General features: G+C 44.8%; 1 protein-coding gene across 3 annotated transcripts in view; it reads right to left on the reverse strand.

The window, feature by feature from the left end:
- LOC100550717 (lethal(3)malignant brain tumor-like protein 4) overlaps positions 1-22,288 on the reverse strand; it is a 45,037-nt gene extending 22,749 nt beyond the window's left edge. Inside the window, exons 1-11 of one of the 3 annotated variants that reach the window (XM_085208802.1) lie at positions 22,167-22,288; positions 13,440-13,600; positions 9,657-9,819; positions 7,216-7,324; positions 6,940-7,111; positions 5,493-5,550; positions 4,253-4,341; positions 2,913-3,017; positions 2,182-2,317; positions 1,703-1,794; positions 613-764 (exon numbers count right to left, since the gene is read on the reverse strand). In XM_085208802.1, the coding sequence (XP_085064928.1) occupies positions 613-764; positions 1,703-1,794; positions 2,182-2,317; positions 2,913-3,017; positions 4,253-4,341; positions 5,493-5,550; positions 6,940-7,111; positions 7,216-7,324; positions 9,657-9,819; positions 13,440-13,553 (1,190 nt within the window). In that variant the 5' untranslated portion in view covers positions 13,554-13,600; positions 22,167-22,288. Of the gene's footprint in view, positions 1-612; positions 765-1,702; positions 1,795-2,181; positions 2,318-2,912; positions 3,018-4,252; positions 4,342-5,492; positions 5,551-6,939; positions 7,112-7,215; positions 7,325-8,513; positions 8,709-9,656; positions 9,820-13,439; positions 13,601-22,166 lie in introns of those variants that run through there. The other 2 variants (XM_085208801.1, XM_010723392.4) reach the window with 2 other exon arrangements.
- Positions 22,289-23,859: the final 1,571 nt, after the last annotated feature.

Below are 23,859 nucleotides of genomic sequence, written 5' to 3' on the forward strand. Positions count from 1 at the left end.
CTGGAAATCACAGGCCAAAGAGAGAGTATGTTCCCTAGATTAATATTTTACCTGGCCCCAGCATGCAGGGCAGGGATTGAGATTCCCAGATGCAGAAGAACTGCAGTGCAGGTCAGGATTTAAAAGCTTAAATGCTGGCAATCACTTCTATTTTCAAAATGCCTTAACTAAACTCTGCTGAAGCAAATGGGAAGATTTTTACTGATTTCAGTACTGCTTCCAAATGTAAGTTTGCCAACTTCCATTACTAGTTCTGGAGGTTGACACTAATCAGAAGGGTTTGTCCAGTGGAGCAGCTTGTTCTTCCTTTAGTTCTCCAAAGGATAACATGAGCCTGACTCCAAGTCAACAGCTGCATTACCCTGAACACTGCACTGGCAGTTCAAGCTAGTCTCACTGATTCTGCACTGAACCAACTAAAGTCATCAAACAGAAAGAGAAACTACTATGCCACTTTGTCATAGCCCCCCAAATTATTCAGATATTTGAAAACTGATTTAAGATCCTGACTTCAGTGACTACGTTTAAAATATTAGATATCCCCCTCAGTGAAAGAGTGAAATAAACTGCAGTAATGCTTGCAGACATACAACAGAAAAAGATTCTCTGTACCAGTAGTCGTAAGTCTCATCCCAGTTATCAAAATGAATTAGCAGGCGATTATCCACCATGTCACTGATGGTTGCAACACACATCAGTGATGGATGCTTCTTGTCCACTGCCTCTAGTTTCATTCCCAGACGAAAACCAGATGGCGTGACAGGCTAAGGAACAGGACAGCAGGAAAAAGAAATCAGTCATAGTCTAGGTTAGGCCATTTAAACTACTGCTGTAAAGTTGTTAGTTGCAGGTTATAACCTCAAACCCCACCGACCAAAACTCAGGCCATTAGCAAGAGGTCTACAGATTAGACTTCCACGTGTTTTGGCAGGAATTGTCACTTTTAAAAAAGGGCTGCGCAGCCTGAATAACAGAATCTGCAGGTACACAACAATGCAAACTGAAAGGCTATGATGCACAATCTCGTGCTGCTAAGTATTGGCTAAGGCTTAGCATGAGCACTGCAAGTCCTCTGCTATTGGTATAAAAAATAGAGAGTCTTCACAAGCAGAGCTGTATGGTTAAGTTCAGATCCCTCTGCAGTCAGTGCTCTGTCCATCAGGAGCACTGAATCCATGGGATTGGGGACTTTGTGTCATTAGAGTACCACAAAATGGGAAACTGTGTTATACAGAAACTGAGGCTAACAACCAGAAAGAAAACAACAGTGGGTGAGGGATGAAAAATACTCAAGATCCATTGCCTCATAATGAATCCCAGGGTGCACATGAGCATGCTGCTGGAAACCAGAAATTATTTTAGAAATGATTAAATTAGACAAAAGCGACACAAATATCTTGACTGTAGGGACACAGCAAGTCCATTGCAATATATTTAACAAATGGTGGAATAAATCTTTTCCTCCAGTGCTAAGGAAGAAGGGAAATACAATTTCTCTGTCTGGACAGCCAGTGACTATGGGAAGGAAGAAAAACTGTACTAGTTTCCCATCTTACAAATAAATCACAGCAGGAAATAGCTTGGATCTGACTGCTCTGTGGCCTCTGACATGAGCATATTAAAAACACGTAAATATTCTGGTCAAAACTCGCTTAGCATCAGACCTGTTTGGAAACACCTTGTATTCAATATAATCACTTACAGTGCTGAGGGTCTTAAAAAGGCTTTTCGGAGCTGCTTGAGCTTTGCAGTTCTTCAGATAGGAAGTCCAATTAAATTCTCCCTCCTTGAAACCTAGAAAGAGAGATAAAAAGATTGTTTTACACAGCCCTGTTACATTCAGATTGTTTTTTCAGAAGTGGAAATTACTTAGGAAGGATATGAACTCTGCATGATAACTGCTCTTCTACAATCTTCAGGGGTTATGCATTTCAGCTAAAACATCCCTCTCTCTTTCAGTACAGTGTCCAATCATTGATCTCAACCTTCAAATGATTCCAGGAAATGGAATGTAGGAAAGGAAGTTCTGAACCCTAACGAAACTCCTTGCTTTACACATCCAGGAGTTTCTAATCCAACCAACAACGTCAATCTTTGGGAACATCAAAACAAACACAGCCAGGACAAAGAGCTCTCAGTACAGTTTATGCCTTCTTGTACACGGCTATATTATACTCAAACCTTTAGGAGGGAGCAGCTTATGACTTGTTTTTTCACACCAGCCAACAGGATGGATGTCTGAGGAGTCAGCATTAACCCAGAAGTCATAGCACTCCGGATAGCCATCAAAATGTAATCGCATTCTGTATCCTTGTACCTGTGAGCAGGGGAGTTCTGATTATCACACATGGTCACACAGAACTTAAAGAAAAACACTCATAAAATGCTCCTCCCGTACTTGGATTTATATCTAAGATCTGGTTTTATTTTCCCTCGTCTCCATCTCCCACTTTCCATGCTCCTCCTTCTTCGCTTCCAACTGTAGGTGATAAAACTGGCCAGTGCAGCTGCAGTGCCCTCATATTGCACACAACGAACATCCTGTGCTGCAACGTCCTGCATGCAAATGCAGCAGAACACTCACGTCCATCCAGCTCAATTCCATGAAATGTGTTGAAGAAGCATGAAAGCATTTCAGCTTGCTTATATTTAATAAGTCTTAGGGCCAAAATGCATTGCTTTTTTTCACAGTCATTCGTTTTATGGAATGAATAGGTGTGTTACCATTATGAATTACAGCTGCACAAATCTGACAGTAGGATTCCATATACAGATTCTTAATCACATTATTCCTTCAGTATCTGAAATCCTCCTAATCATTAATGAACTAAAATAATATTCTTATATCTTTTAACAAAAATACCATAAATGTAAACAGGATTTTTGGAATCAAAGATAGGAGTATCAACTACCTCTGCCACTGTAAGAACACAGAATCGAGAGGGATGCTCAGGATCCAGCCCTTCTAATTTCATTCCAACTTTAAATCCGTTCCGGCCTTGTGGGAATGACTGAGACTGTGAGAGGGAGGAAAGAAAGGAGAAACTTTTGAATTCCTGAAGAGAAAAAGCTGTAGCACAGCAGTCAGATACACCTCAGGGTTTGAATTTACAGCTCCGAGTGGCAAATTCTACCCCTAAATGATAGCTGCTTTAACAGACAAGCAGAGGTACAGAGATCAGTAATGGCACGTTCACCGTATTTCAGGTTCACTTGTTATCCTAATTCACCTCTGAAAAACACTGAACCACGAGTCTGTTGCATTTAACTGGGAACAAATCTTTCAGCAGACACAGAAATGAGCTCTATTCAAACACAAAAGATCTCCCTTCATAGCCCAGTGTAGGAGGGCTGGCAGAAACAAATAGAGAGGAAAGCTCCAATCATTCTGCCTGTGTCAGCACGAGGTCAGCAGGATGGATTTTCCCAAAAGGTAACTTCTCATCTTCAAACAGCAGAAGGGATAAAGCATGTTTAATCTGGAGCCCATTCACACAGCCATTCCAAAAAACGTTTGTGGTTTTCATTTATTTGCAAACTTAATCCAAATTAAACATTTGGAGTATAGTACAGGCTGAAGAATTTTAACCAGAATTGCAAATAGCTTACTGGATCCAACAGAGTACCAGACTTTCCTTCTCACCTCACCCTGCAGGCTGCAAACAGCCCTTGACTTTTACAGGATTCACTCAGAGTTGAACTTCAAATTCAGGCTGGAGCTCAGGAATGCAGAAGCAGCTTCACCATGCCTAAATTAACAGCCATATTCTCTCAGTTTCAGTGGATCTTCCACAACTTCCACCTTCCCTTGTATTTTATCTCTAACATTCACGACTTGACTTACAATTCCCTACACAGGAAGGCTGGGAAGGCTGCTGTACAGCCACGGATGAAACACAGGACATATGGAAGACATTAAGCTGTTCCTCTCCAGCATTACTTAGAGCTTGCCTAACAACTGACCTATTCGGAGCTACCCAAAGCAGCCTGAAACAGTCACTGTTTATTTGTGAGTGGGATTCAATCTCTATTTTTTAAAGTGCTGCTTTTGGATGAGGCTCTCAGGGTGGATGTCACTTTCCACAGCACCTCAGGGCTGGAAACAACTGGGTTTTACAGCCTGCTTGCACCAAAACAGCTAATAAACCTAACTGCTGGTTTGAGGACAGTCTGCAGTTCTGCATCCATGGAGTTAGTGATTCCGTGAGATTGCCTGAGAAAAACACAGCAAGATCTGAAAAAAGCTTCCAACCTCTCTGAACAGCTTGAGGGGAGCAGCTGGCATCCGTTCCTCTTCTAAGTAGGAAATCCAGTTCCACACCTTCTTCTTTGCAGGAACAACTGAGCAATCAAAAACAGAAACAAAAATGAATGTTTCTCTCAGGTGCTTCCCGTTCTGCCCTCTCTTCTCTTTCTCCTCCCATTCCTGCAAGTTTTAAAGCACCTGGAGCATCTCCTGGCTGCTCCAGTGCTGAATTACTCTTAAGAGGAGGCAGCTCCGAGTTCAGCCCAGCCACACGCACAGCAGTGCTGTGCCTTGCTGTGCCCCTGAGGAGGCAGTGTGACCCAACTTTTTGAGGAAACGTACAGATTCCAGCAGCAGGACAAACCGTGCTCGTTTCTCATTAACCGAAATTGATGGCATCACAGGTCAAAGAAGTTGTGGCCCCCGGATTGCTGGCAAGCTGCCCGCGGAGAGCTGTCATGATAATATTTTGACAAAGATATAACGGTGTAAAATTGTGGGAAATACTTCCTTCTCCTGATATTTTACAGAGAAAGAAGGGACTGGGTAGGAACTAAAGGACAGCACAAATGGGAATGTGTAACTGCGTCTAATGTGAACCTTAAACAAAACAAATGAAAAAGCAAGTGAATTTGTGTTCACTCAATTTTTTTAATGTATAGGTACATGAATATATGTGTTTATAGCCTGCTAATAGCACAGTGCATCTACTGGAGAGGCAGCTGTCAGTACACAGATGATGAAGACAACGTGGACATGTGCTTGGATTCATTCTAGTAGGACCATGGTTGTCCACACAAAATTATGCTTTGAGTGCATATTAAAAATCTCCCCCCAGTTTACACTAGCTCCTTTAAGGTAGGTAATAAATTTATCCCAAGGTCTATAATCAACCCCACGTTGTTTACAAGTCATTTGCTGTTGGGCATTTGCTGCGTGTGGCTCTGAAGCTCTCTAAAGTCAATGGAGGAGGGATTCTTATCAGCTTCAGCAAGCTCTGCATCCGGGCTGTTCTCCTTCCAGATCCTCTGTGCTGTGCCCACCATGCAGGCAAACCTCGTGTATTCCTGCTAATACATCTCAGGAGACTGACTGTGGTAAGAGGGTTATGTGCCTCATAAGCTACTCTGCATGTGGAATGAGCTCTACTGTCCTCTTCTGTTTACTACTATTCATTTTATAATAGCTAGTAAAAAAAATAATAATCTATAAACATTAAAGAAAAGAGACTATGAGCTTAGCTCACCTTGTTTTATTGGTTTACTGTTTCTGCGGCTTTTCATATTATTTGATTTATTCTTCTCCTAGACACAGATATGTTAAAAAAAAGTTTAGCAATATTGTTGTTTCCTCCCTCTTTGATCATCTCACAATGCATGTACAATAAGGATGTTACATGGATCTAACAGGAGTATTAGCTAGCATCATTTCCCTTTGAATAACTCTGCAAGAACATTAGTAGGGCCTGTTACACACATCACTTTGATCCTGCAGCATCCCAAAATGCTTTACAAGTTATTCCATGTGGTACTAAAGTTCATTTCAATATGGCCACTGAAGAGCAGTAGAGGCCCACAGTCTCCATTAGGAAATTAAGGATTTGCTTTCTGCAATGCAGGATTTACTGCTCATGTAAGCAACCTTACTGCGATGCTCCATTTTCCTTTTGCTTTCTGATGTTCTTATGTCCATCTATGCCAGGGAATGGATAGGGGAAAAACCAACAAAGCACTTAGAAAGCCCTGAAATTCAGAAGCAGAAGCTTCAAGTAATTACCATCATAGATGAACACCCCGAAACAGGTTTCCTTGCGTCACTCTTGGAGCCAAACTGCCATTCATAGCTGTATGAAGTTTTCAAACCCATGTGAATTCACCCAGGGTTGTTATTTCTCAGAGTGAACCCCAAAGGGCAACATGTGAAATGCAAAGCTGCCTCCCAAAACACGCCCCAGACGAAACAGAGGTACCATTTCAAATGATGAAGAGGAGAAAAGGAAGAGACAGAAGTCAAATACTTCTGCAATGTGTGTACTTCGAAAACTCTTAGGCACATCAAAGAGAAAGCTAAGCAATAAGATGAGTTAAACTGTTCATGAGATCAGAAATTGCAGTTTGCATTACCAACAAGCACCTACTCCAGTGGCTCTGCATTAGAAAAACAAGTGCAATACACAAGTACAGATGTAATGGTTCAGGCCTGAAATTACATGCATGGTAGCAGAGAGCAGACTTGCACAAAGAAAGGCCCCTAAAAGGAGTACAATGCTTAATGAAAGTTAAGATCACATCACAACTGAAGTACTGTTCAGATGCCATTAATACCTGCTTCTAGTGGTTGTGCACACAAGGACATAATAATAGAAATCTGGACACCAGTCCTCAGCCTCACATAGCATTCCTCAACTGTAATTAGGCATAATATTTTGGGGGTATGTATTTTAATTACGGTGAAGTGTGCTCAGTGCACACGGCTGTAAGCAGAACTATGTTCAGGTACGGTGAAATCTGGACTTCACGTGAGCTGCTCACCAACAGTGACTCCTCTCACTTCAGAGCTGAGCAGTGACCCAGCCCCTTCTCATAGGTACAAAACAACTTCCCTTGGTTCAGCTGTCACCATGCAGTGAGATGTAAGCCACAGCATTGCACTTCACACTTCTCCTCAAACAAAAGACAGGCAGCTTCATTTACCTCATCCTCATATGCATTTTCCTCATCATCCTCAGACTCCAAAAGCAATCTTCTCTTTCTTCTGAGTCGTTTCGCAGGTCTGTCAGCCTCATTTACCTGACAGCCAATGCTGGCATTAAGATTTCTACCATTTCCCCTGTTTCTGCAACCATCTGGAATTTCTTTGGTATCACTAAATGTTCAAAATTGAAAACAAAATCACATTAAAAGCCCGGCAGTATTCTTGTGGTATCCCCACTGCCTCTGTACCTCTTTGGCAGAACGAGGTTCATTTACCTGTCCCTGTGATGCTGTGAGCCTGTTTGAGCACAAAACTTCCCATTCTCAAAGCAATCCATTTGCTTGCAAGTCGGGAAATCAGAACAGGGCACGTCGTCTTTGGGCACTACAGGAGCAGAGAAAAATAAAACTATTAAAGGAAATTGTTAAAACCATGCATTTGAAACACTTTCATGCAAGGAGTTCTGTCAAAGTCCTTTACAAACTCTCATTAAGTGAACCTCAGAATGCGTTGGGAGGGAAGTAATTATTATCAGTATACAAATAGGGTGTACCACCTCATTAAAGACAAACTACTTTTATCTGTAATATTTTAATTTTGGAGAAGCTCTACCCTATCACAGAATCACAGAATGGCCCAGGTTGGAAGGGACCTCAAGGATCACGAAGCTCCAACCCCCTGCCACATGCAGGGCCACCAACCTCCACCTTTAACACCAGCCCAGGCTGCCCAGGGCCCCATCCAACCTGGCCTTGAACACCTCCAGGGATGGACGGGGCATCCACAGCCTCTCTGGGCAGCTGTTCCAGCACCTCACCACTCTCTCTGTAAAGAACTTCCCCTGACATCCAACCTCAATCTCCCCTCCCTCCACTCCAAAGCATTTCCCCTTGTCCTGCTGTTATCTCCCCTTTCCAAGAGTTGATTCCCCTCCTGTCTGTAGGCTCCCTTTAGGTACTGAAGGCTGCACTGAGGTCACCCCGCAGCTTCTTTTCTCCACGCTGAACAAGCCCAGCTCCCTCAGCCTGTCTTCGTAGGGGAGGTGCTCCAGCCCCCTGATCATCTTGGTGGCTCCTCTGGACCCCCTCCAACAGCTCCCTGTCTTTTTTGTACTGGGGGCTCCAGACCTGGATGCAGTGCTGCAGATGGGCCTCACAAAGCAGAGCAGATGGTGACAATCACCCCCCTGTCCCTGCTGGCCACCCCTTTTTTGATGGAGCCCCTGTGTCAAAGTATTAAGTAAGAATATAATCTCAAGGCTATAAACAGGACAGGATTCCCGTTTCCTAGTAACCCTCTAACTTGAAACGTGCAAGGCCAACAGTGCTTGAAGAGTTCTGCCCAAAGAGTCACACTGGCAGATTAAAAGGATGTGAAGAATTCTTGGTGCTGAGGTGACCACAGATGAGCTGGTTCTTTGCCTGATGGATTGCTGCTGCCTCAGCACTGGCAGGGGAGGAAGACTACAGCCAGACAGCAGGAGCACAAGAATGCCTTAAGGGAACCTACAGAGCTTACGGTGAGTCCTGAGATGAGAGAAACAGCAGGGAAAATGGGTACAAAGCCCTCGTACCAGAGAAAAGAAATAGTTCCATGACAATAGTTGGGAAAGCCAACTGGTAGAAACTTGTCCAGGCAAGCAACAAGAGGAGAGTGCTCTCTTCTACAGAAGAAATTCCCTCCATGGGTGTGCATGATTTCAAGGATGCAGCCCTGCCTTGATCAGTGATTCAGCACTGGATTGCTTTGGCACATTCACAAGGTAGCCCTGCCAAAAGAATGAGTAATTTGGTCATAGGAAACGAGGGATTGAGGTGAGGGAGACTGCCCAGAATAACTGAGAGGTCTGGAATGAAAAAGCTGAGAGGTTGGCATAGAAGTGTTCCATTTTGTGTTGCTGGTTTCTGGAAAACAAGAAGAGTTTTGCAAAGACCAATCTGAGATATTTGTTGATCATTACGTTGATGCATGTCTAGGAACATGCTTAGATTGTCCTGTTAGAACTCTGTTTCCCCTAATTTAGATTGCAGCAGCCTTGGAAATGTTGAAACTGTAGCAGCTAACAGTATCTATAGCAGGAGTCAGGTTAGACTCAACTCTCTAGGAGTTCTAGCAAAGCTAACACAGTGGGGATTAATTAATTAAGGGACACGAATCCCAATTAGCACAGCACTGTGTCACGTACTCACACTCCACTTGCAGGTGGAGGAATGACACTGGAAGCTCCCATTGCCCCCAGGGGTGATCAATGAAGGCACATCTGTACTAGTGCATCAAACTGTTCAGTTTAATACAAATGCAGACCCAACTAACAGCTGTCAGGACAAGGACATCACCCACACGAAGGACAAACATCGATGCCACTGATGATCTGCTGCCCTGGCAAGAAGGAGCTCCATCTTCTCAGCATCACCCGAGGATTTAAGCTTAAACTCAGTGGCAGTGGGATGTTTGACCAAGCTGACAAACCCAGCCCACATCATTTCTATAACCACACTTACCTTCCACATAGGAGAGCACAATGCAGGAGCCAGGTAGTGTTATGACTGTGCAGCAATTACATTCACTTTAAATACTTCTAATATATTCAAAATAGACAGTGACTCACTGCACACGCTGTGTCAGGGAGCACAGCGCTGCTGAAACACACATTTCAGTTCTGTTTCTAGAAGCTTTTTCAGGAACTGTATATTCTATCTCACAGCCAAAAGCTCACCTTCCAAAGCAGTGCTAAAGGCAGCGGGAGCGTTGATAGCAGCAGGAGCAAAGCTGGCTGGACTGGCATTTATTGCTGAGGCTGAAAGAGTTTCTAAGGCTTCTGCTTTTTCTGCTTCTACTTCAGTAATGATTTCTAGCATTCCAAACTCATTTAAAAAGTACTGCAGGTAACAGAAGAATGAGCAGTAGAAAATAAGTTAGGAAAGGGAAGAGGAAGGAATAGGATTCCCTGAGAAGCAGTGAGGTATGAGACAAAAAGAAATGGCTCTATGTAACGTACAAAAGCAGCAAAAATAACTAACGACAAAAACAAGAAACACCAAATAACTTCCTCAAAATGCCAGCAACGGGCTCCCAAAAATCCCAACAGTGCATTTCATTGCCAAAGGAAGCCATGTTAGTTCTACCTGCTTTGGATGCGTTCCCTCTTTTAAAAGCCAGACTTGGGACAAAAGCACCAGAATAAATACCTGCAGAAAACCAATTTAATGCAAACCTCTGTTCTGATGCTTCAAACCTAGCAAAGCACAATCACATTTAGAGCAAATTCCCCCAGATCTCCACGTAGGCAGGAATCACCCAGCTGTTAAAAGTCCCGTTGCAATGGGGAACGCAGACCTTGGAGCAACAGAATGCAGTGAGCTGCAGGGGCTGGGGGCACAACTGGGCAACGTGAGCTTCCCACAAGAGCAGAGGGACGTGGGGAGATGCAAAGGCACTGCTGCTGGACAACAGAAGGCACGAAGAGACAGCGAGCAGCTCTTCTCCTTGCATGTAGCAGAGAACCAGGATGCGCCCAACCTACAACAGGCCAGGAGCAAACAGGGGTGCAAAGCACAAAAACCCTGCCAGGCACATTGTAAAATATATATATACATTAAGAAATATATATATATACAATATATATACATATAAAACCTCCTTTCTGATGAGCAAATAGCTGCAGTCACTCCTTGACCTTCTTCACTGCCTGCAGCACAGAGCTACCGAGCTCAAGAATGAAAGAGGCAAGTCAAAGGTGGGTTCCATTCGCAAGCTCTGCTCCAAAGCTTTTTCTCAAAGCCCTTTATTAGTTTGAAATCTTTTCACAGCCATCCGTTCTTCACTCAAAACTGGCAAACTCAGTCTTAAAGCATTTTGTCACCTCTGAAGCAGGGCTCCTCATCACGGAGCACCATTCTGCCTCTACCGCTGCACGCTTCCTGGTCTCTGATCCCACCCCCAGCACCCTATCAAAGCCTCATCCCAAATATTCTTCCTCCCCCTGCCTGCTTTTGATCTAAAACCTCTATTTCTTAGGGCTTCAAAGACGCTGGACTTGCTTCTACAAAGTGCACCTCTTCCTCTGCATTCTCCCAGAGACCAAGCATCGTTTTTATTTCAGCAAGAAATGGCTCATTACAAAGAAATAATCATTCTAAGGTAAGAACTGCATTTCCTGCAGAGGAAACTTCTCTGGCCAGCTTAAGAGAAGAAACCTATCACCTGTCCCCACTGCCAGCACAGCACAGCATCTCAGCAGTCCGGTGCCATCGCTGATGAGGACAGCTCAGCACAATGAGCAGAAGGTGGGCAGAAGGAGCATCTCCAGATCTCTCTGTGCCATAAAGCAGCAGAGCTCCCAACTGGAGGTGGGGAAGGATGCCAACATCATTACAGAATCACAGAATCACAGAATGACCAGGGGTGGAAGAGACCTCAAGGATCACGAAGCTCCAACCCCCTGCCACACGCAGGGCCACCAACCTCCATCTTTAACACCAGCCCAGGCTGCCCATGGCCCCATCCAACCTGGCCTTGAACACCTCCAGGGATGGACGGGGCATCCACAGCCTCTCTGGGCAGCTGTTCCAGCACCTCACCACTCTCTCTGTAAAGAACTTCCCCTGACATCCAACCTCAATCTCCCCTCCTTCAACTCCAAACCATTTCCCCTTGTCCTGCAGTTATCTCCCCTTTCCAAGAGTTGATTCTCTGTCTGTAGGCTCCCTTTAGGTACTGAAGGCTGCACTGAGGTCACCCCGCAGCCTTCTTTTCTCCAGGCTGAACAAGCCCAGCTCCCTCAGCCTGTCTTCATAAAGGAGGTGCTCCAGCCCTCTGATCATCCTGGTGGCTCCTCTGGACTCTCTCCAACAGCTCCCTGTTTTTTTTGTATTGGGGGCTCCACACTTGGACGCAGTATTCCAGATGGGGCCTCACAAAGCAGAGTAGAGGGGGACAACATTCTGTATTAGCAGATCAATCCCTGGGGTAGATATTCTTGCATACAAATCAACAGCTCTGATTCAGCCCAAGCCAGGGAGGACAGAGGGCTGCTATCCCTTCCTTTAAGAATTCCATAGTGAACCTGCAGCCTTATTAACTGATGAATCCCACTCCAAGTCCCCAAAAGCAAAAGGCTGCTACAAAAAACACTGCCATATTATTAACAGTCCCTGATCTGCTGCAGAGGACAGACTGTCCCATGGAGCCAACCTCCACTTTGATCCCCACTCTTCAAGGCAATACTGCTCACCCTTCTGGAAATACACAGCTGTGCTTCTATCAGGACTGCATCCTCCACTGCACGTTCAGAGGAGCTCAACACAGCACATTTGTTAGTATGAAACTGATGTGAACCCTTCAGAAATAATCTGTCCTTCCTGAGAACTTTTAGAGAGGGAATTTGGGAAAAATGCATTTCATTGTGTATGCCAGAACTGGAATACAGCAGGCAAATAAAGTGCTTCACATTTTTGCAGGGAAAAAAAGTGTTTGGCATCTTAAGAATGAAGTAGCTTCCTGTGCAGCCAGTTATGTTCCAGCTAAACACTTCTATTGCACTCACTGGCCATGGTGTTCGGTGCTCTTACCCTCCATCATCTAACATAAAATAATGCTGTACTGCTCGTTTTCTGTAAATCCAAGTAAGCAGTGTGGTGCTTTGCTGGTTCTCTACTGGCAGCCCACGGAGGGACTTCTCTGCACTACTGGATATGGGAAAGGAGAGATGTCAGCATCATCAGGAGGTGGTGGACCTGATTCTGAACGCCTGATGACCAACAATATGATTTTTTCCAGAGCTCTCAAGTTCCTTCAATTCCAGTTTATCTCTAGAAATATATATATTTTTTTCCCCCAGACTCAGATCTTGACGCCTTAAGGACAATTTTATGTATTCACTTTCAGCCACCAGAAGTGCAATCAAACTGAAATAACAGCTAAAGGTAATTTGGGAAACAGTCGAGTCACCTCCTTCCCCTCTCTGCGACAGTACATCATGTTTGTGGCCATCAGATCTTGGTTGTGATTTACAGGAGAGCTGTATTGGAGTCACCATTGCGAGTATATCAGACAGAGGCAGCTGTAAAAAGCTGTCAAAAATAACCACTGGTGTGAAAAGAAACTCAAGGCCCAGCCCCATAAATATTCGCTCATAAAAAAAGGTTTTCCCATTTTGGGCTGAATTAAGGGGACTTCTTGCCAAAATAAGTTGCCTGGACATAACTGAGAATTAGGAAGATCAGACCCCAGAATTTCCATCAGCAGAAACAATTATTTAAAATACTTCCTACCTTTAGAAATTAATCGAGCAACAAATTAGAAGGGGAAAAGGAACATCATCGGGTTTTCAGAAGCATCACTAAAATGCCACCGCCTGCTTGTAGAGTTTACTCAGCTGTCTGAAACAAACCATTTGCTCTGCACAACTTCTACTTGCAAGCTAGAGAACATCAGGTAAATACTGTTGCAGTGCCTAAGGCACAGTGGCTGCTGGTTGATTGTTTCTTTGGATTCTTACTTGTATGTTGCTACTGGGTAAGGTACCAATGCCGTCTTTCCAGTCTAAGGCACTCAGCAAATCGTGGTCTGCTGTCGGGATGCTGATGGTGCTCTCCAGGACATTCTGTTCCATCTTTCTGCTTAGTCTTTGGGCTCTTTATTGAATTTTAAGAAAGAAAACTAGGATTTGGAAAAAAGAAAAATAATAATAATCAAAGAATAAATCCTGCATTCTCTGGATTCAGTAGGAGCTACGATCTGGGTATCAGCAGTACCAGGATTTAAAACTGCAGAATCATAAATACACAGGAGCACGCATAAACTCATATACCATAGCCACTGCGACAAGTCAGTACAGCTTGTGAAGCAGCAGCATTTGTTGCTACGTTTCTTTGTATTGCAACAATGCTTAGGTTCTACGCTAGAAATTCTACAGTGCTCTTAAAATGCTTTTTGCCCACGCACTGCCTTCGTGTCCCAGCAAATGATCTAATGGGCTTCATTAGAACTGTCTGAAAGCCACAGCTGTACGAGCCCCCACTTCTCAATTACTCAAATATTACTGCAGTAGGCACTGAGCAAACCCTGACCATACATTAATTGTATGTTGCTGCCCTTTAAACGTCCCCTGAATACTTTCAATCTGCAAACATAACTGCTTGCCTAAAAACAAACAAGAAAGACTCACAGCCTTCCATTGAGCTGGCAGCACTGCTAACTTTTCCAGCGTTAGCCCTCAGCAAAGCCACTGATGTTAAGCACAAAGCTGAAGGCACGAGCTGAGCTGCGCTCTTATGGAAATGGGTCAAAATCACACATGGATGGGGCTCTTTGCTCTGACTTTTGGATCCCACATCAGAGCTGGACAGGTCTGCTCTCAGCTCTCAGACGAGTAATAAGGTCAGGCATCATCCAAGAACAATTTGCTTGATCTGCCTTTGGCAGATTGCTTCTCTCCTTAAGCACTGGAGTGCAGTGACAAGGCTGGGGCACGGTTTAACTGCTGGGTGCTTGCACTGCTGGGCAGGTGAACTTCACTCTGATGTGATGTCTTCCACATGCTAAACCATCCATCTGTAGGTTAAGTGTGAATTTACTGCAGCCAAAGGCAAAACCACAGACCTGACACGAGTAATTGATGATGCCTGAGCATTCCTGCAGCTCTAATTCAAGCATGACAGCTCAGTATGATGATCTTATTTAGGTCGAAATCAGGACAGATGTATGTAGATTGCATTTCTAGATATCTTTGCATAGCACAGTCTAATCCCTGTAGTATTTGCTTTATTTTTTTTCCCCCTGAATGCATGTACCCAACTACTTACAATCCTGCCCATGCAGCAGAGCAGCACATGTTCTGCTCAGGCTGAGCCACAGCAGTGCAAACGGGAGCCAACAAAGCAAGGCTGAGCTGCAGCACCCAGCCCAACTGCCATTGGTTTCAATGGAACCACAGGTGCTACCCGGTGTCCTTGGTGATGCAAACAGAACCAACTGCTGCCCCCAGCCCAAAGCTCAGGCTGGGTGCCATCCAATGTCTGCAGCCAGAGGCATTAATCTCTGATGTGCCCTCGTCCATCTAGAAACACCTGTTTGTGGCCCATGCTTCAATTTCAGCAGGGACAAAACCATCACTTTTTGTTGTTATTTGTGCTCAGGCTCTAAAAATAAAGCAACTGCAACAAGCAGGGCTCCCTTCGGGGAAGGGGGGTTTGGAAAGTGCTCGGACAGAGCGTGGGCAAACGTAATTAAACCGCAGAAGTAATTAAACTGCTGTCAACAAGTATAAAACACGAAACAATCTTGGGCTATCTGGAGAAGACCCAACAGAATAATGGGCCTTTTCCATCTCCCGTGTTTTATAAATCTATTAAAAGCCCTACAAAAATGCAATGAAGAAATTACCGTTCTTATAGGACTCCCTACCAGTACAATCTACAATAAAACCAAGATAGCCCAATGAAAGGAAGCAAACTGTGCAATTAGAAAGGCAGCAGAAACTAACTTGAAGCATTCTGAAGAGCCACAGTCAAGCACAAACGTTTCTGATTTGTCCCTATTTGCGATTGCTTTTCATTTTTAACATGATAAGACTGAGAAATTTTATTAGAAGATACAGCAAAGCGATGATGAGTCATCCAGATCCAAGCTGGAGATTCAGATGTATGAAATGATAAACGACTGGCACGCTGGCAGAGAAAACGGTTCATAATTAATATGCTACCACCCAGACCTCTGTGCTTTATCTTTAGATTTGAAATCTGCAGGAAGAGGAAGCCTGAAACGCTCAGGTTTTGATCTCGTTTCTGTTACTGAACCTCAGTGCAGCCTTGGGAAACTGCTTCATCGTTACTGCAGAAAACCAGCTGTAGCTTTTAACATCCATCTTGCCTTCGTTGGGAGGGGAAAAAAAAAGAATACAGAAAAAAGGCACAAGTTCATACAAACAAATAAAAGCATGGAGGCTGAATGAGTCAATTGGGGTTCATTATATTTCCCTATACACCATCAGATCTAATGGGAAGAGAAATACTTCAACCAAAATTCCATTTCACACGCTGTCCAGCTTGACTGAGGAATTTGGTGTCTTTATATGAGGGTAAAATGTGAGAAACTCAACGATGTAATAAACCCAAAGGCTGTAAATCAAGCAAAAAACAATCTCAGGTTCACAGCCCTTCTGGCTAAGCCTCCGTACAGTAGGAGGTGAAATTCCATTCAGGAAGCAGCTGGCATCAGGGAAAGTATTTGATATTGTGCTGTTCTGGGAATAACCAACTTACAAATCACCCTTCCTCCCCGAAACAGAATGGGGAATCTAGCAAAGCTGGGCATTTCATTCAGTGTAATATATATGCATTCCAGCAAGCCAGGATTCAGAGCTCTGAGCATCTCTTTTCCTGTAAAATTCAGCATAGTTAGGTAACAGCCACTATATTATATCTGTCATTCATTCTTATGACATTAGGGGAGAACTGAACCGCAATTTAAACAGGAGGAAAAAAAAAAACAACTTAATGAGTTCTCACAAGGCACAGCTAATCCTGTTTCTGGAACAGCTTTGAAAACTTACCGTTTCAGATAAAAATTGGTTGCCTGTCCCGGGCTATGACGGTGACTGATGATCTTTTACTTACCCATCAAAAAATATCACTCACCTCGGGCAAGCAATATTTTGCAAGGCTGAACTAAAACAATTACCAGCAGCCCAGCCTCACCTCCAAGAACCTCATCAGCACAGGCACAGATTGAAATGAACTTTAAGAGCTCGCAACGGAACCATACCACCACATTTCAAAAGAAAGTGTTTGCAGCCACTGGCAAGCATTTAATAGCATGAGTAACAGAGCTGCTTTCGCTACCTGCTGCGTCAATGAAGGAAGAATCAGACCTGGGCTCACAGCACGGGTCTGAAGCAAGGAGACGCACACAGGCTTTGCCTCAGCTCTGCCACGGGACTGCTCAGATAAACTGCTTTGGTTTTTGAGGGGCTTGCGGTGTTTGTTTGTGCAATAGAGTCCTTGCAAGGTGACTGCAATGCACATTAATGTATGGATTATACCTATCTGCTATTGTGCTGCAGGACTCATAAACAGGCACGGCGGCTGTGTGACTTTAATCCATTTATAAGATCAGACACCAATATCACCAGCTCACTCTAAACCAGGCAGCTGATCCTGGTATTAAGTCCAAAGCAGCATTGTCATTCATAAGCTGCTATCTCTTGGTTTCTTGACACAGTTGTGTCAAAAAAAATCCCAACACATACTCGTATTTATTTCAGCTCAGAAAAGAAAGCTGCTGCATGGGCTGCGTGTGCTCAGAGCGCGATGCAGCCTGCACAGAAACCCATCCTGCACTCTCTTTCTATTCACGTGCCATCTCACAGTCACACAGCAGCCCTTTTCCTGTCATTTTCCTGCAGAAGGTGAACAAAACAGTCAGTGCTGTGCTGCAGAACCTATTCCCAGGAAGGATGAGGATGCAAGGAAGGCACAAAACCTTCTCTATGCCCTCCTTGGGCAACCTGTTCCAGTGCATCACCACCCTCTGAGTGAAAAACTTCCTCCTAATATCTAACCTAAACCTCTCCTGTCTCAGTTTAAAACCATTCCCCATGCTCCTATCTCTATCCAGTCCTGTAAACAGTTGTTCCCCCTCCTGTTTATACTTACCCCAGAAAAACTGCCACGTTCAGAACTTCTGCAATGGTGGCATAAGACAAGGAGGCTGTGGATGCCCCATCCCTGCAGGCATTCAAAGCCAGGCTGGATGTGGCTCTGGGCAGCCTGGGCTGCTGGTTGGTGGTCCTGCACATAGCAGGGGGTTGGAACTGGATGAGCATTGTGCTCCTTTGCAACCCAGGCCATTCTAGGATTCTATGACATTCCCCATAAGATGCCCAAAGTTGTCCCACTGCTAAACCTGTGCTCGTTTCTACAACAACACAAATACATCCCGTTGCTCTTGACCAGAACTGTGCTCACTCAGAACATAATGACCTGTAACCAAGTTGTACGATTTCTCATTCAAGAGAAAGTCAATTTTGTGGTAACATAAAAATTATAGTGCTGGGAGAAAAAATAAAGTGGTTCTTCTAATGGGAAACTGAAAGCTCAGTTGCCACTTAAATGCTTAACTAAGAAACAAAGAATTAATTTTGCAATAAAACACGGTCTCAAAGTGGATGTAGTTAAAGAAAACAAGAAGAGCATGCCATTACATTTTGTTGTCCTCCAATATTTTGATGTCTGTAATGACTGCAAGTTGGCAGAGGCTTTCAAAAAGAATTTTAAAGGGATGTCAAAGTTCTGCACTGTTTGTTTTATTTGCTTCTGTTCTGAAGCCTCGCTGACATTGTGCCTTACTTAAGCTCCACCTTATCCTTTTTGGGAGAAAAATTAAGGCTGATTATCTAAGACTGGCATTAAGGCCACTACCATTAACCTGCAAAGCTTCCAGCACCTCCTCCAAAGCAGTTTTTAAGTGTCATACTGACACTGACAGCAATTGCTTCATGTTGAGTAACGCACGCTTAGGTCAAGCGTTTCAAAAGGGAAAAAAAGTGCTCAGAACTGACAAAGCAAGTTTAAAAAGTACAAATAAACATAAGCTTGTTGTTCAGATCCATTTGATGCTGAAGTCAATAGGCAGAACCAGACAGAGTGCCTGCACTGCATGTAACTGTGAAATAAAAATCACAACACAGATTTCTTTCTCCAGTATTTGTTTTTTAAATAGCTTGATATAGGATGTAGTGAATTTGTTATTTGTAGATTTAGTGTTACTACAGAATGAAGGAAGTAAGGTACAACCTGGCATAGGCAGCCATACCAAAATATCCAAGCTACCTCCAGTTAAGTCTATGTGCAGGGGGAGAAAGAATCAGAACAGCAGTGAAGCATTGCCTGCCTCCTCTGTGCTAAACAAATGGAGAACTGCAAAACTATTGTAGTCCTTGCAGCAGGAAAGGCTGAGACAAAAAGGAGTCTCAGAAAATCACCCGAATCTGGACGCAAAAAGGGTCAGAGAAGGAACTAATTAAACAAAAAACGCAGAATTACTTTTTCAGAATAAAGATCACAGCCTGCAAGCAGACATAGACCATCTTCCACCCTTTCTTTCCCATCAGCAGCTGCAGCAGGTACAGGTGGATGGGTACCATAATCACAAAGGCTGAGCAGAGGAAGAAAACTGGATAGTTCTGTCAGCAGCACTGTTACTTAGCTGACAATACACTTAAAACAAGTTAAATGCAAGTGAATGACAACTAAAAGAATGGGTAACAGGCAAGGGCCTCTGCCTTTCTTCAAAAAGGGGAAGAAAAAAAACAACCAGAAACAAACCAAACCCACTACCTTCATCAGACCAACCTGCTTCCCATGCCTTTTATTTATTTATTCAATAACTGCATATGTTCCAGTCCTGGAGCATCAGGAATGCAGGAGGGCTGTCATGTACTATTTGGAAACCCACTCTGACACAGACTGCAAGAGACAGGCTGCTTGATCAGAAATAAAAAATAATAATGAATAAGGCAAGAGATGCTACATTTAAAAATAAAACACCCATTCTGTTGGCGTTGGACATACCAGTCTGCCCATCACCACGGCCCCAGTGACTCACTGTACCAAGAGAAGCACATCCACACACGCACTTCACCTGCTGAGCACAGTCAGTGCTGCTAATGAGGGAAGCCTGGGGTGGAAGGAGCCCCATTTACCGTGCCAACTAATTGATTCCAAGTGCCAGAGCTTTCAGCTGCCAACGTTCATTAACAAATAAACATTTGATCTTTTCTCCCACCAGCTTCTGATCTAATTCTTCCATCTACTGCGCTAACCCTCTTCCTTTCCTCTGTCTGCTGGAGGCACGTGGCACTGATACAAGCTGTGGAAGGCTGAGAAAAGACAGAAATACATTTGTTGTTATAAACTATGGGAGAGGGGGAACTGTGTGTGTCTGGAGCATAAGAACCAATGCTGTGATTCAGGAAGCACTGTGTTATCACACAGGATGACTGCAAAGATGCAGAGCAGCTGCTATGGCTGCTTTCAGCCTGGTTTTGACCCAATCTGTTTTCCTGACATACAAATCCTGAAGTTCTATCAATACAGAATTCCCCCCGGATTCCTTCCTGTTCAGAGCAGACCACGCTCCCCAGTCTCTGCATGGCAACCCCATGGCAGTGGTTTCTCCTGGGCTGGAGATCTGGCAGGCTTTTGCACTTCTCGCCTCCAAAAATAACAGGGTTCGTATGGATCACAGAGGTCTTTTCCAGGCTTAATCAATCTAGGATTGCCAAGGGGCAAAAAAGGGCAAAATCTGAGCTCTGAGCTCGTGGGGCTTCTGCAGGGCTTCCATGGGGCCTCCAAGGTACCATTTTGTCACCACTGTTTGGAAAAGGACAAGGGGCTTACACTGAGGCTGTACCCCAAATCCACAATCCCACAGTGCAATGTATATATAACCATACATAAAAACACCTAGACTAATAGCTCTAAAATGGTAGAAATAAGGGAAAACCTTCTCCTACGGATGGAATGACAAAATTCCAAGTCAACCATTACAAACTGAAATGGCAGGTGTTTTTTAAAACAAATTCTAGATGTTACTTCAAAGACAATCAGTCTAAAGACCAATGCCTACCGCTGCCCTAACATTCCTGCAAGTAAAGAATTGGTGTTAAAATGCAGAAAGCATGCCCGAGGCAAATAAATGCTCTCAGATCACATGAAATTGTGGTCGAGAGCTGTCAGCAGAGCACATCTGTGCACAACCACACATCACACCACAGCTGACTCATTACGGCAATAAAAACAACAAAGGTGAGTTAAATTAACTCTGCCTGAGCGTGTGTGATGGTGATATGGAGCTTTGTTAGGCAGGCAGCACGCAGCCCAGCTCTGTGTCCATCTCCACGCTCGTGATGAAGCCCAATGTATTTGATGCATGTTCTTAATGGTGGGAAAAGGTGCAGTCAACTTCAGGCACTGCAGCACTTCCCTCTCTTTTATGCCTCTTCTTATACAGCACAACCTGTACCAGAGACACTTTATGCAACTCTGCACTAATCATCACAGCTCTTTATCCCTTACTCCTGATGATGGACAAATGCAATGTTGTGGTTTTTGGTATTTTTTTTTTTTTGTACTCATCTAAGCAGCATTTGAAGACATTAAATGCGTTGATATTAAAATCTAATCCAACTCCCTGCAGCGTTGAGCACCAATAAAATCACCTTCATCTCATTCTTCCAAACACCAGACTTCATTCAGATTGTCCCACACCCATCTTTACGCAGAACACCGCTCAATGATTCTGAAGTTCTGAGCTTATTGCTCTATTCATCCAGCAACAGCCTTCCCTCCATCCATTAATCCCCAACTTCATTGGTTCTGTGCTTTTCTACTGGAGAATCGCTGCTTTCAGAAAGTTTGGCAGCATTATGTCTTGTGTAGAACCTCCATCTATGTTCAAGCTCAGTACTTGGTTAAGCCTCCAAAAATCTCTCCTTTGCCCTTTGAGAGCAACAAAACATGGTCTCAAAGTGGATGTAGTTAAAGAAAACAAGAAGAGCATGCCATTACATTTTGCTGTCCTCCAATATTTTGATGTCTGTAATGACTGCAAGTTGGCAGAGACTTTCAAAAACAATTTTAAAGGGATGTCAAAGTTCTGCACTGTTTGTTTTATTTGCTTCTGTTCTGAAGCCTCGCTGACATTGTGCCTTACTTAAGCTCCATCTTATCCTTTCTGGATAAGCTCCCCGTGCCCTCAGCGAGCACAAACCACAAATATTTTGGGATGTGTGTCTCCACAGCCCACAGACTCATCTTCTGACGGGCTCCCACGTTTGTGGCAACGGCAGCGCGATGACAGGAGGCCAAACCCCAGCAGAGCACCGCCACGGTCAGGTTCTGAGAGTTCAGGATTGAGGGAACAGGGGAGAAAGAAGCAAGCCCGCCCGGCTCCGCGGTGCTCACAGAGCGGGTTTGGAGCTTTGCACGCGGACTTCCAGACCCCGCAGCGGAGGCACCCGCGCCCAGCAGCGGGCGTCGAGCAGCCGAGGGCCGCGCGCAGCGCTGCGCTCCGCCGGGGCCGCGGCGCCCCGACGGCGGGAGGCGCCATGTTCCCACCCCTCCCCGCCGCCCCGCGCCGCCCGCCCTGCGCCCCCCGGCCCTCAGGGCCGCCGCCGCCCGGCCCCTGCCACAAGATGGCGGCCCCCGGCCCCGCCGCCACTCACCGCCGCGCGGCCCAGCCCGGCCTCCCCGCGCTTTTCTTTTCTCCTCAACTCGGGCAACGTTTAGCGAACCGGCGGCCGGCAGCGCGCATGCGTGACTGCTCCGGCAGCGGCCCCGAGCCCCACGGCTCCGCTGGGGGCAAGGCGGGGCCGGGCGGCGGCAGGGCGGGCGGGGACGGGGCGGCTCCGGACGTCCGAAACGGGGATCTCGGGCCGGCCCTCGTGAGCGGAGCCTCCGTTGCTCTACTTGTGGCGGAGTTCGCTTCGCACCGCTCTGTTAAAATTGTGTTTCTTCTCATCTGGGAAAGTCGTGGTTTTTTTTTTTTTTTTTTGTGTGTGTGTGTGTTTTTTTTTCCCCCATATTTGAATTTTGAATCGATAAAACCGTGCAGCGCCAACACGTTGGTAAGGGTTTTGATGCAAAAGCTGCATTTGCGCTCAGAATGAGCACGGAAGAGCTGCTCAGTGACGTTCGGAAGATAAAAGCAGACCGTGCTGAAGGCTCTGTTTTTAACCACGTCCTCGTGCTGCTCACCATGAATTGCTGTGGGATTCCTTACCATGAAAGATTGCATTTAAAGAGATTAGCACACGAGTTAAGTCAGCTGTCCTTAGAAGAAGGCAAAAGTGTTCAATACCCGAGGGATACCCGAGGAAGCAGAGAGCCACCAGGGCAGTGCCTTCATCGTGCAGCTGTCGGTTAAAGCTGATGAAATCTCTTGAGGAAATCAGCCCCTGCTGAGCCCCGCTGAAGTTCTGCTTCTGTTCCTTACACCACATCGCTCCCGTGCTGCCCAGCTCTCAAACGCTTTCTTAATCAAAACCTGCTTTTTACCTCTTGATAACTTGCCTGCAGCAATCGATCACCGGCTTTGGAAACGGCAGGAACAAAAGCAGGGAACCGGCAACAACAAATTGCATCCAAAAACTGCACTAATTGAGAAATTACATCTAAAAAACTGCACTAAACTAAGTACAGACATTCCCATGTAGAGTAGGTGCTGGCTCCTTACCTTCTGCATGGCCCAAACTACTCACATATACAACCTCAAATTCATTTTTGACCTTTGTGGTTTATAGAACCTCTACTGGGCACAGCGCACATCTTAGTTAAAAGTTTGCCTGTGCGCTTCCTTCCACCCTCAAAACACTCATCCTCAGGTATCTGGGGAAGAAAGTACTAAGCACCCTTACTAAAAACACGCACTTCGCTAGCAGCAGCGTTGCCTGTCAGACAGCAAAGGCAAGAGTAAAATGCTTGCCTACACTTAAGTTGTGGATTTTGTTAGGAAGGATTTAAGTTAATTATCCCCTATTATCATCACAGAATGGTTGGGTTAAAAGGACCCCAAGGACCATCATCACTTTGCCAGCACCTTGCCTATTTTTTTTTTAATAAGCAGAAGAAGGAATTGCAAACGCTCAGTGCCTAAGATGTTCGAGCAGTAACCACAGAACTCAACATCTCAAACTTCAAAGGAAATTAAATATCACTTCCACTGAGCTTTCTCTTGCTCCTGCAGTAATGTGACATTTGATAAAGCCTGAGCCACTCACCAAGCCCTGAGCCCTCTCTTACATGCTACAGAAATATTGTCTTGAAAGCTACTCTTGTGATCTATCACCCTTTCATCTTCTTAATGTGGTAGTGCACGTTTCAAATGATCCAATTATACAAAAATCACTTGTTCCTATG

The sequence above is a fragment of the Meleagris gallopavo genome, chromosome 25, assembly GCF_905368555.1.
Source record: "Meleagris gallopavo chromosome 25, MGAL_WU_HG_1.1, whole genome shotgun sequence".
NCBI lineage: Eukaryota > Metazoa > Chordata > Aves > Galliformes > Phasianidae > Meleagris > Meleagris gallopavo.